Source organism: Rhinolophus hipposideros (genome assembly GCF_964194185.1).
Source record: "Rhinolophus hipposideros genome assembly, chromosome: 16".
Lineage (NCBI taxonomy): Eukaryota > Metazoa > Chordata > Mammalia > Chiroptera > Rhinolophidae > Rhinolophus > Rhinolophus hipposideros.
The window spans coordinates 47,779,142-47,790,924 of record NC_138062.1 but is presented as its reverse complement, the minus strand read 5'-3'; the positions used below and the strand labels follow the sequence as shown (position 1 = coordinate 47,790,924).

The following is an 11,783-nucleotide window of genomic DNA, read 5'->3' as shown; positions in this document are numbered from 1 at the left end:
AGGGGCTGTGTCCTGGGCCACACACACTAGGGCACACATCTGGACACCTATATTCTGGATGATACGGATTTGAACCTGGGCTCTCTTACCTGCAACGATGATTGTAAAATTGCCACTCACTTTCAAAACACATCTTCATCTACTACCAAGGTGATAGGATCTGAAACAGCAGCCTATTGTAAGGGTTTCAGGGATAAAACCTCTGGGACATACCAAGAGTTTAATAAACAGCAACTATGTTAGTATTTCGTGACAAAGCCACAAGTTAAAACAATATACATCTTCCTGTAGCATCAGATTTGAAGGTTGGAGGATTATCTACCAAGAAAAATCTCAAAGGCTTATTGTTCAGCATGCACACACAAACATAAGCATACAGAACCAAAATAAGAGCAACACACAAGATGCAGGATGATTTTTATAGCGCACCATTTGTATAACTTTTAAAAATGCGAAAAATGAAATGTCTTGTGAAAATCATACATACAGGTAGTAAAAATGTTAAAACATGAGAATGATGAATACCAAATTCTCAGCAGGGTGGGGGCGAAAGGAACTAGGATAAGCCCACAGGGTCTTCAAACCCATCGGTCACTTAGGCCTAAAAAGATCCAAAGCAAGTGCTATAGTTTATGTTTAGATTCTATCGAACGGGGAATGGGGTGGACTCCCAGGTGCTTGTTGTATTATGCTTTATTTTATATTCTCCACCCTACTCAGCTGCCTTTGTTTTTCAGTAAGGCCTTTACCCCCTCCATTTCTTTATCATGTTTCCCATGTGTCCTCCCCATGTCAGCTCCAGAGGTATGAACCTAAGTCAACTTTGCCCACGAGACTTCATTTTATGAACAGTGAGCGCTGGCAGGAAGTGTGCATTTGTTGCATGAGTCAGGATTTTTCTGCATGACTGAATTACTTTAAATAAAAAGATTTGACTGGGGGCTCCCAGTGGCTCAGGTGGTTGGAGCACTGTGCTCCTAACACCCAGGTCACCAGTTGGATTCCCACCTGGGCCAGTGAGCTGCGCCCTCTACAGCTAAGATTGTGAACAACAGCTGTCGCTGGAGCTGGGCTGCTGTGAGCAGCCAGAGGTTGGTGTGAACTGCCACAGGGCTGTGGGCTACCGTGTGCTGCCATGAGTCCGTGAGCAGCTGGCAGCCAGCGTGAGCTCCTGTGAACGGCCCACTGACCATTGGTGACAGGTTGCTTCAGCTGGGGCGGGGAGCGCAAGGCTCATAATACCAGAATGGGCCAGGGAGCTGTGTCCTACACAACCAGTCTGAGAAACAACAGATTGAGCTGGAGTGGGGGGGGGAGGCAGAAGAACGGCAGGGGGAAAACAAAATTTGACTGAAGTGCCCTTGGGAGACTGGTGCCCACAGGGCCCTGGCTCCAGTGAAGCCCATGGCCTCAGCGGTCAACTTTGCTGGGTGTGCCAGTGTCTACATTTCCAAAAATGCACTACCCCTTAAGACTGGGGCGAGTGGCAATGGCAGCTGGAATTTGCTTTAATATACTTCCACAGAAACATATGGGCGCTGAAGCTCAAATGTGAGATCCCAACCACTGTTTAATAGGAGTGCTGGGCTCCTGGAGCCTTATTTTGGGCTCATCTGAAATCCTTACAAGAATTTTTTTAAAGAGCGGCGTTTGGGGAGGGTGTGGCGGGATGAACAGGTGTAATACCTGAAGATGACTTTCAGGGCAGTGAAAATACTCTGTATAATACCATAATGATGTCATCATCCATTTGTCCAAACCCATAGGATGTACAACACAGTTAACCATCATGTAATCTAAGGACCATGGGTGGTGATGTGTCAGTGTAGGTTCGTCAGTTCTAACAGATGCACCACTCGAGTGGGGATGTTGATGGGGGAGCTGTGCTGTGTGGTGGGGGCAGGGGTCATTGGGAAATCTCCACTTTCCACTCAATTTTGCCGTAAACCTAAAAATGGTCTAAAAAGTCTTTTTCTGGGGGGGCAGCTTTTAAAAGCTTAGCTTGCTTGCCCTCCGAAATGTCCCTCCCAGAGGGGCAGGGGTCTGTTTCATTCACTTAGAAGAGGGCCTGGCACCATAGGTGATCAGTAAATGCTCGACAGAGCTCACCGTCCTTGGAGGGGAGGGGATCTGACTGAGCCTGGCCAGGAGGCCCAATAATCCAAGACCCCTAACCCATGACCCTTCACACTATCACCAGGTTCCCCATCAAGTAGCATTCTGACCTGGGGAAATCCGACAAGACCCCTCCACCTCTAAGGAAAGGCACCAGATGAGGGCAACTGCCCACTTTATTAGCGAGTAGCCATGTGCAGGGCTCCCCAGGGCCCACCCTCATAGGTAGATATCAGAACGAACTGTGCTACCTGCTCTCCTGACCCTGGGACTCTGGGGTGGGTGGGGAGAAGATACTAGGGTTAGGGGGATGGCCTCACAGAGGCCTCATAAATACAAGGGGTTCACTGGCCAGGGATGCAAAGGGGTTGGGCAGCAGGGGCTCGGGGAGAGTGGCCTGTCCATGGCAGCCCATGTCACGTGGTCTCCTATGTCTTCAGGGAGCCCCCTCCGACATCCAGGCGGCACAGGGGGCTGTCATACACCATCTGCAGGTTCACCTTGTGGCCTACCAGCTCCCGGATATTGTTGATGCCGTACTTGATCATCGTAGGGCTTGAGGACGAGAGGAGACAAAGTTTAACACTAAGTCAGGTCCTGTTCTCCTCTGTTAAAACTTCTCTGAGGGCTCCCACCTTCCACAGAGTAGAAGCTCAAGTCCTCCCCATGGCCCACAAGACCCTGCATGCTCTGTCCTATCGCCTCCCCACCCACATCTACTCCGTCTCCCCCCTCACTCCCGCTACAATGGCCTCCTCACTCCAAACACAGCAGGCACACTCCAGCCTCAGGGCCTTTGCACTGGCAGTTCCTTCTGCCTGGCACTCCCTTCCCCAGAAATCTTCCCAGCTCACTCCTTCATTCACTTCGTCTTTGCTCAGGTGAATGAGCAAAGTGTCACCTCCTCTGAGGCCTTCCCTGACAACCTCCTCTCCTTAGCCCTTCCTGCTGAGTTTCCTCTATAACAGGTACTGCTCTCAGACACACTCTAGGTATTACTTGTTGAATTTACTTATCGTTCTTCTCACTCCACTAGGACCCTAGCTTCGTGGAGGCAGGGATGTGTGCTGTTTATTCACAGCATAGGACAGAATCCACAGCAGGCACTCACTAAAGTTTGTCAATGAATGAATGGATGGATGGTACTAAAGGTCTGAACGCCTGGCAAGTCACCTGAGTGAGGTAGCCAGATACCCTAAGTGGTTTGGACACTCACCGCTCCAGCGAGAGGCCCCAGGCAATGACTGACACATTCTCGGGGAGCCCCATGGGCAGCAGCATTTCAGGGCGGAACAGCCCGGAGTTCCCAACCTCCACCCACTTCTTCAAACCTGTGGGGGCAGAAGGATGGGGTGGCTTATGTGGGTAATACTGGGCCTGGCAGTGAGCTCAGGAGGCGGGGTGTGGGCTTGGCAGTAATGGAACCCCGGCTGAGAGAGGGTAGCCTGAGATCTCCCTTCCTACCCCAGCACTGGGTCCCATCCTGACCTTGGTGGTAGCTGAACACCTCCATACTGGGCTCTGTGTAGGGGTTGTAGGCCGGCTTGAAGCGCAACTGGGTGATACCTGGGTGCAGGATAAGGCTGGTGACCCAAGTATACTGCCGAGGCCCCACCAACCCTGCCTGCCCCGGCCTGCCTGCACACCAAGCTTGGTGAAGAACTCCCGCAGGACACCCATGAGGTGGCCCAGGGTGAGGCCGTGGTCAGCTACAACACCCTCGATCTGGTGGAACTCGGCCAGGTGTGTGGCGTCCAGGGTCTCATTTCGGAACACACGGTCAATGGAGAAGTACTTGGCTGGTGTGAAGGGCTTCTGGGAGTGATAGACGGGCAAGGCCAGGGCATGGGTCAGAAGGTCAGTATAACAGTCCCCTCCCCGTCCCCCGCACTGCCAGGCCTAGCTGCACCTTCTGAGCCAGGCGATGGAGGGCACGGGCACTGGCCGCTGTGGTATGTGTCCGAAGCAAATTTTTCCGGGCCTCGTCCAACTTCCAATTGTATTTGTACCTTCAGGAGGAAATCCGAAGTCCATGCTGATGCCCTCGGGGCCCCAACCTCCTTCCCTCTGACACCCCAAAGTCCTGGTCCTGCCTCACCCCTGAGAGCCGTAGCCACCCTGGGAGTGCGTCCGCTTGACCCGATGGACGTAGTCCATGGGGAGCTGCAGGGCCTCAGCAGGATCTGGACAGGACAGAACATCATCTGGTTAGTCAAGGAGCATTTCTCAAACAGCCACCGCACAGAGGACAAATAGTGACAGGTGTAGCTCCTGCTCTCGCCCATCACAGCCATAGGGCACCTGGGAACACCTAACCCAGTCACAACCCTCTCTGCGTGGAACCTTCCATAGTTCCCATCTCACTGGGAGAAAGAGCCAAAGTCGAAGTCCTTTCTGTTATTCCTGGTCAACTCCCGGCTCTCATCCCTCTCACTGCTAACTCATTACTCCCTCTAGTCACAGGCCTCCCAACTGACCTATGAGCACACCAGGCATGTTTTAGCCTCAGGGCCTTTGCACTGGCCATTCCCTCTGCCTTGTACTTCCCTTCCCCAGATATAGCTTCCTCCCCCACCTCCTTCAGTCTTGATTTAAGTAAATATTTTACTTTAAATTGACGGCCCCTCCCCACCACAGCAGATTTTCCCATTGCATTTACCACCAGCTGGCATTACAACACTTACAGTGTGCCCAGGAATTCATACACGGCTACCCCACCAGGATGCAGGTCTCACCAGGCAAGGACTTCTGTCTAGTTCATGGCTGTGACCCAGGTGTTTAACAGAGATCTTGGCACATAGCAGGGCCTCCGTGAACATTTGTTGCACGAATGTGTAAATTCTTAAGATGCCCTTCCAGAGACACGATTTTGGGGTGCCTGAAAAGCCTGACATCGAATCCGGGCTCCACCATTTACAAGCTGTGTGACCTTGGGCAAACTTTGTTTTCTTTCTGAGCCTGTTTCTTCACTTGTAAAAGGGGCTAACAGTACAACTTCCTATAGTTGGCAGGAAGATTAGAACAGCGACTAGTGCGTAGTGAGTGCTTCATAAGTTTGGGGTTCCACACCCACAGCAATGACGGTGGCAATAATGCTGTGGCTCCCAGCCAGGGAACGGGCACCTAATGGCGTCACTTGCCTGCCTACTGGCAGGGGAGACAACCATTGTGGAAAATCTATCCATTTCAGACAGTACTAAGAACTGCGAAAAAAAGAGAGAAATGGGAACCAAGGTTGAAGACTGAGGGTGAGAGGCTTTTAAAACTCAAGGGGAAAAAGACACATCAGGGTGGCCTCTCTGAGGTGACACATGCATGTTGGAGCCCACCACGACGATGTGGGAGACGATAGTTCTCGGCAGAAGGCACAGCACAGGCAAAGCCCCTGAGGCGGGCAGGAGGGCAGGTGGAAGGAGCACATTAGAGAGGTTGATGTGATCAGCTCACACAGGCCTTGTCAGCCATACTGAAGATAATGGACTTTATTCTGTGAAATGATACACCAACCGAAAGGTTCTGCCTGGGCCTGGTACCTCTGAGGGCACAGTGGGGCCTACCCACCTCTCAGGAAGAAGGTGTCATGCTGGTCGCGTGCCGGGTGCTGCTGGGGCTGGAAGAGCGCATCAAAGTTCCAGAAGGAGCTCTCAATGAAGTTGTCAGTAGGCATCTCGGTGAACCTGGTGGGAGACTTGGCCTGATTGTCCTGCCTGTGCCCAGTGGCTGGCCTGGCCCCACCCCCGGTCCGATGCTCACCCCATCTCCAGGAAGATCTGCCGGAACTGGGTGCGGACCTTGAGCAGGGGGTGCAGGTGGCCACTGTCGGGGAGGATGCCGTGGGCCGAGAAATTGTAGGGCTTGAAGGGCCGGTCCCGCCAGGAGCCGCTGTGGGTGGGGACGCAGGGTACATTGGCCTGGTGGGGGGTGCCCATCCCCACCCCCACCCTCACCCCCGACCCTGGGGCCACCCCTACCTGGAGATCATCTCTGGGCTCAGCTCGGTCTCCTGCTTAGAGATGCTGGTGCTGAAGGCACTGCCTTTGCTCACCCAGTAGGTCTTCAGGGTTCTGTGGCCAGAGGAGGGGAGGGGACACCACTGTTACCTCCTCTAAAAGGCTTCCCTTGATCTCCCCTCTGATGCTGCCCCAATGCCACCCACCAAGTCACATTGCTTTATTTCCTTCTTGACATTTATTGTCACCTGAAATCCTTTTATTTGCCTCCTACCTACGTCCTGTGTTCATTCAGTTATTCATTCAACAACACTTATTGAGAGCCTACCGTGCGCCAGGGCCTGTTCAAAGCACTAAGCATACAGCTGAAAGTAATAATAGGTAAAGTTTTGTTATTTGTTTTAACTAATAGGTAAAGTTTAGGTAAATGTTATTCTATGAAAGGCTCTGTTCCGCTGAAGTTGCCCCACAATCTTGTGAAAGGGGCCATTTTATAGATGAAAAACTGAGGCTCAGAAAAATCAGGTTACTTGGCTAAGGTCACAGAGCTAGTAAATGGCAGAGCCAGAACTTGGATCAGGCAGCCTGCGTCCACTTGGTGTCTACTCGAAGGGGACATCAGCCCTGTGAGCAGAGAACCCAGCCTGTCCAGGTCCCAGCATTCAATCAATATTAGATAGTACTTAGGACTGTGAAGGAAATAAACAGGGAGCAAGAGACAGAGACTAGGATTGAACGGCTTTTGTGGAACTCACAGGGAGAAAAGGTGGCCCCTGTAGGGCGACACATGAGCAGAGGTTGCATGCCAGGGCCTGCCTTGAAGATTAGTAGAAAGATCATTCTTGGCAGAAGGCACAGCATGTGCCAAAGCCCTGAGGTGGCATGTGTCTGGCCTGTGTGCTTGACAACCACAATGTGAAGGGAAGCTGGGAGGCGACTGAGAGCACCGAGGCCCAGGTAGGGAGAGTGGCTCTCCCTTCCCTCCCCCTATCCCAGGGCCACACAGGTGACATGGGTCTGAGCCTGGGAGTGGCAGCCACTCACACTTCCGTCAGCAGTTTCCTCTTCTTGAGCTCATTCCTTTCCTTCTCACCCAGCTTCTCGGCCTGTCCGCCCCGGACCAGCTGGAGCCGCCGCTGTACCTCATCCTCCACACTGTCCACCTATTGTAATGATGGGCATGAGGGACTGTGAGGACCAGGGGCTCACCCATCCACCCGCAGGGACTCACCACTCGGAACACCCGGGGCCCATCAGCAGTGCTCTTGTCCACGCGGATCCACTTGTTGGACATGGCCTTGCTGAAGCCCACCTTGCCACTGGGCAGTCGCTGGGAAAACAAGGCTGCAGTGAGGGGTGCATGAGGACTGCCTTCACCCCATCACCTCCCTAGGACCTGTCCGCCTCCCAGCCCCTACCATGAGCTCGCTTTGGGCCAGGCCCTCCAGGGGAACGCTATGAAACACCCGGGCCTCATGGCTGCCTTCCCGGGCAATCTCCTCGCCCTCGACTGTAAGCTCCCAGCGCTTGGTGGAGCGGAGCTCAGCCTCGATGATCTGCAGGGAAAAGGGGACATAGGAGAGGACAGGGTTCAGAGCCAGGCACACCCTTGCCGCAGCAGCACTGGGGCCAACATAAAGCACAACCACTGAAGCTAACTAGCTAGCTTTACATCGCAGCTGCAGCACTTCCGGAGCCGAGTGAGCTCCTCTTGTTGAGTTTCCCTTCTAGACACAGGGATAATGATAAATATGGTTCTAACTTCCAAGTTGAATTAAAGTACTAAAGACGTTACCTGGCAGAGAACACATTCTTTCTATCACTTTTGAACCTAGGAAAGATTTTTTTTTTAACTTGGAGAAGATTTACTTAAGGTCTCAGGTGGATTGACATCTCCACGTGTATGCATTTGCGTCTCAGGGCCCGACGTGGCAGAGAAGTGCCCCAAAGGTCCACATTACACAAGGAAACCTGAGGCTCCCCAATGAGGACAGGTTCAGGTCACGCAGACAGCGGCAAGGCTAGGTGGGGTCCACAGGTCCTAGTTGCTCCGTTCGTTCTAATTCCCAGCTCTGCTCCACCCCTCACTCACTTCGTGACTTCGTGCTTAATGTCCTTGATCAAAGTTTTCCTATCCATGAGAGCAGAGTGTGGTAGGATCTACCTCCAAGAGCTGTTTTGAGAAGTAACTGGATTAACACACGAGAAAGGATATATGGTACTTAACATGCAGCAAATGCTATGTAAATTCTAACTACTACTATTACCATCATCGTCATTAGAGTGAACCACATTAAGCAGCCATTGTTTAACCCTCTGTGACCTACACAAACGTCAATTTCACATCGATCAAGATACTGTCACCCCACACACCATAGCTTCAATCCCTTTCCCTCACTGACAACCTTGGGCTCTGCAGCCCGACACCTAATTTCTTTTGTTGCTGTTGCTGTCCATGAGAGCCTAATTGCAAATCCAAGTTTGCCTGTCCCTTCTAGTGACACTGACCAAGTATTCAGGAGTGGTCACATCTGCCAAATAGGAGTAATAACACTGCCATCGTTCTAGGGTTATGGTAAGGAACGAATCATAAATAAAGTTGAGAACAGAGTGGGACACAGAACATGAGCTTCATGCATGAAGAGCCCAGATCTGTGTTCTGAGTCTTTGCCTCCTGGATCTGGCCTCCCGGGTGGTCCACAGGCCTGTCAGCATCCTCCTCCTGTAGCTCCCTCATGCTTCACTTACCCAAGGCAGAAGGCGGGGCTTCATCTGTGCTCCCCCTGCCTGGCCATGAATCTCATTTCATACCCCCTCCTGAATCACCTCTCCATTCTAGCTGCCTCCCGACAGCCAGACACCATGCCCTGTAGTTTGGGGATGTGCCAGCCTCTGCCCTGGTCCCTCGTTTCCAATCCTCCCCCTGCCAGTTCTTTCCAAAAGTCATGTAAGCAGCACACACATCTGACTAGCTCCATCCAGCTCCTGCCATGGCTCCCCGGTATCCCTGTGAGGGAGCTACAAGGCCTTGCAAATTCTGGCTCTGCGGTCTTTCTCACCTCCTGACCCCCAACTCCCAATGGATCCCTAAAGCGCTAGGGTTTTCCTCCTCAGTGCAGAGATCCGACTCAGCTGTCACCTCCTCTGGGACACTCTCCCTCACCCCCATGGCTGCGTCAGCTGTCACCTCTGGGTTCCCTGTGCTTCCTCCATCACTCTGGTCACTTGAGTGTCTTCCCTATCAGACCGCAATCTCCGTGAGGGTGGCGACCGGGTCTTCTTTGTCCACCATCGTAACCACCACCACGTTAACCATGTCCTTAACAGACGGCTCCTGCATGAGGAACGTCTGTGCGCCCGGGGCGCTCACTCGTTCCTGATTCCCCGCCTGCACACCCCGAAATGAACACATACAGTTACCCCTACGCAGGCTCAGACAGTATGGCCTGGAGTCAGGGCCCTCCTGACACGGGAACTGCAGGTGCCAGAGCCAGGAGGCCAGGCATCACGGGTCCGGCTCACCTCGCCCAAGGCCTGCAGGCTCTTCACGGCGCCCACCAGGGCCTGGTGCTCCACACGCAGCTCGGCCGCCAGTTCCGCGCTGTCCAGGCCGCCGTCCGCCGCCTCCAGGCGCCGCAGCAATGCCTCCGCCACCGGACCGTCCGCCATCGCTACTCCCAGCGCGCTCCGCGTGTACCGGCCGGGGCTAGAGCCACCGGAAACGGAACCGGCGCCGAAGCGTGTCCCGCCATCTTGAATGTGGTGGTCTGTGTTTCAGGGCTCAGGGCTTCGCCATCTTGAGTGTGTCAATGGGCCTCAAAGGGTGGAAGGGACTCACCTTACCTCTGCCTTGGCTGCACTAGTGGTGTCTGTTTGACGTGAGAAGTCAAATTGGTGACCTCAAGGATGGAATTACAGCGTTGTTTTTAAGTTTCATTTAGCTCCAGCTGCAGCGGGCTGTATGACCTTGGACTTCTCCCCTCTCTGGGCTTTGGAGCCCTTCACCCTTCTGGGATTCTCTCTTACCCTATGGAAGGGCTGAGGGTGGTGGGCTCCAGAGATAGTCATTCTACTGATACCAGCTACTTTTAAATTTTCAAAGGGAGGTTGGATAGGGACCATCCATCCCTATTTATAAATAGGAAAGGGACTCTCCTAATAATAGTTACAGTCCAAGTAGCATCTAACCTGTATGAACATTAACCCGTGTGCCCGGTCCAGTGTTAAGTAGCGCAGGTGTGTGATTTCATTTTCCCCAAAACTTTATGATGTAGATACTGGTATAATCGCTATGTAACAAATGTGGAAACTAAGGCTCAGAAGGTGATATGATTTGCCTATGGTTGTACAAGAAGCTGGTGGAGATGGAGTCAGAAATTATAAACACCCCAGATCCCACCCAACCTCCTACCCATGCTTTGAGATCAATGTCAGGGCAATAACGCATGGTCTAAACCAACGCTGGCATACAGATACACTCGTATAATGTGAGACATTAATGTAATTTAAAATTTTCTAGCAGCAACATTAAAAACAAAATGGGTGAAATTAATATGAAGAACTTACCAATTCTGATATATCCATTTATCAGTTAAACACTTGATATAAAATTACTAATGAAATATTTTACCCTCTTTTTTCATATTGTCTTGAAATTCAAATGGGCAATAGTAACATGTGGTGAGTGGAGACTATATTAGATAGCAGAAATACATTCTAATCCCAGATCTGCCATTTATGTCACTCAGCCAAATCTCTTAATCTTCCCATGCTTCAGTTTCCTCATCTGCATGTAGATAATATGAGCCCAGGTTATTGTGAGAATTAAGTGAAATAATGCCTATGCATGTACGCAGTATTTAATACTAAATTGCATGTGGATTGTGTGTCAGGCACTATTCTAAGCAGTATGCATTTACTCATTTAACCATTACAATTGTTATTTGAGCCTAGAAAACGAGGTTACTAATATCCCCTAATCCCGACCGTACAGTGAAGTCCTGATAAAAAAAAATTTCAGAATGCATTCCTCAAAATCCCTTTTGTTCCTTCACTTTCCTCATTTTTGTTTAATTTCCTCAAGAGTCCTTCCTTCTGTCACAGATCAAATAGGTTTTCAGCCTGTTGTGTGCCAGGTGCTGCTTGAGACACCAAGGGATGGTAAAGTGAACAAGACAAGCGTCTACCCTCAGGCAGGAAGCACCAAACCCATGTGTCCATGACACTTGGTTGAAGGGAGGGAAGGCAGGAGGGTCAGTGACAGGCCTGAAGTGATCATCCTAGATTGGGGGCTCCTCATAAGGGGGGCCAAGTTGGGCCATACCGGATACTGCCTGGGGGAAGGGTCAGAATCCCAACTTCTCCAAGACTCCTCCTGCTTCCCTTTTCTGAGTTCTCATCACTAGTGTGGAAGTATCACCTCCTCAATCTTTTGCCAGCATTCCGTCCCTTCCTCCCTTCTGCAGGCCACTCCCAAGTTCCCAGGTCTAGGGCTTGTTTGCTCCGTTTGGGAAAACCGCAGCCCTCCTTCCTCTTTCCTGCAGACTTGAGGCAGGGAGCTGGTGTACCATACTGTTAGTCACATGGTTTCTGGCTTCAGAAGAAGCCTCTAGACTCAGGGGTCCTACCGCTCTCCCTTGGACCTTATCTTCCCCACCATCTGTCTCTTTTTTCCCCTCCCGTTTAACGGAACCCCCTGCCCTCTCGTCTTTAGCCGTT

General features: G+C 51.7%; 1 protein-coding gene across 2 annotated transcripts; it reads right to left on the bottom strand.

Annotated features, from left to right (window-relative positions):
• Positions 1-405: 405 nt before the first annotated feature.
• Positions 406-9,921, bottom strand: FARSA (phenylalanyl-tRNA synthetase subunit alpha). Of its 2 annotated transcripts, none has more exons than XM_081076528.1 (13): positions 9,588-9,921; positions 7,484-7,621; positions 7,297-7,395; positions 7,110-7,228; positions 6,087-6,179; positions 5,869-5,997; positions 5,677-5,792; positions 4,214-4,298; positions 4,025-4,124; positions 3,762-3,930; positions 3,604-3,681; positions 3,332-3,446; positions 406-2,670 (listed from the first exon to the last, which is right to left on the bottom strand). In XM_081076528.1, exons 1-13 carry the CDS (start codon positions 9,732-9,734, stop codon positions 2,544-2,546), a joined length of 1,515 nt encoding a protein of 504 aa, XP_080932654.1. In that variant the 5' UTR covers positions 9,735-9,921; the 3' UTR covers positions 406-2,543. The 2 variants fall into 2 exon arrangements, with proteins under 2 accessions (XP_080932654.1, XP_080932655.1); XM_081076529.1 differs by having other exon boundaries at positions 7,110-7,220; positions 9,588-9,760.
• Positions 9,922-11,783: the final 1,862 nt, after the last annotated feature.

Bases quoted from the DNA above. Each gene is read 5' to 3' on its own strand.
- FARSA (XM_081076528.1), bottom strand. From the start codon at position 9,734: ATGGCGGACGGTCCGGTGGCGGAGGCATTGCTGCGGCGCCTGGAGGCG. The intron at 5,998-6,086 runs GTAGGGGTGGCC...CCCCACCCACAG, and splicing joins AGCCCAGAGATGATCTCCAG to CGGCTCCTGGCGGGACCGGC. The intron at 4,125-4,213 runs GTGAGGCAGGAC...TTCCTCCTGAAG, and splicing joins GGTGGCTACGGCTCTCAGGG to GTACAAATACAATTGGAAGT.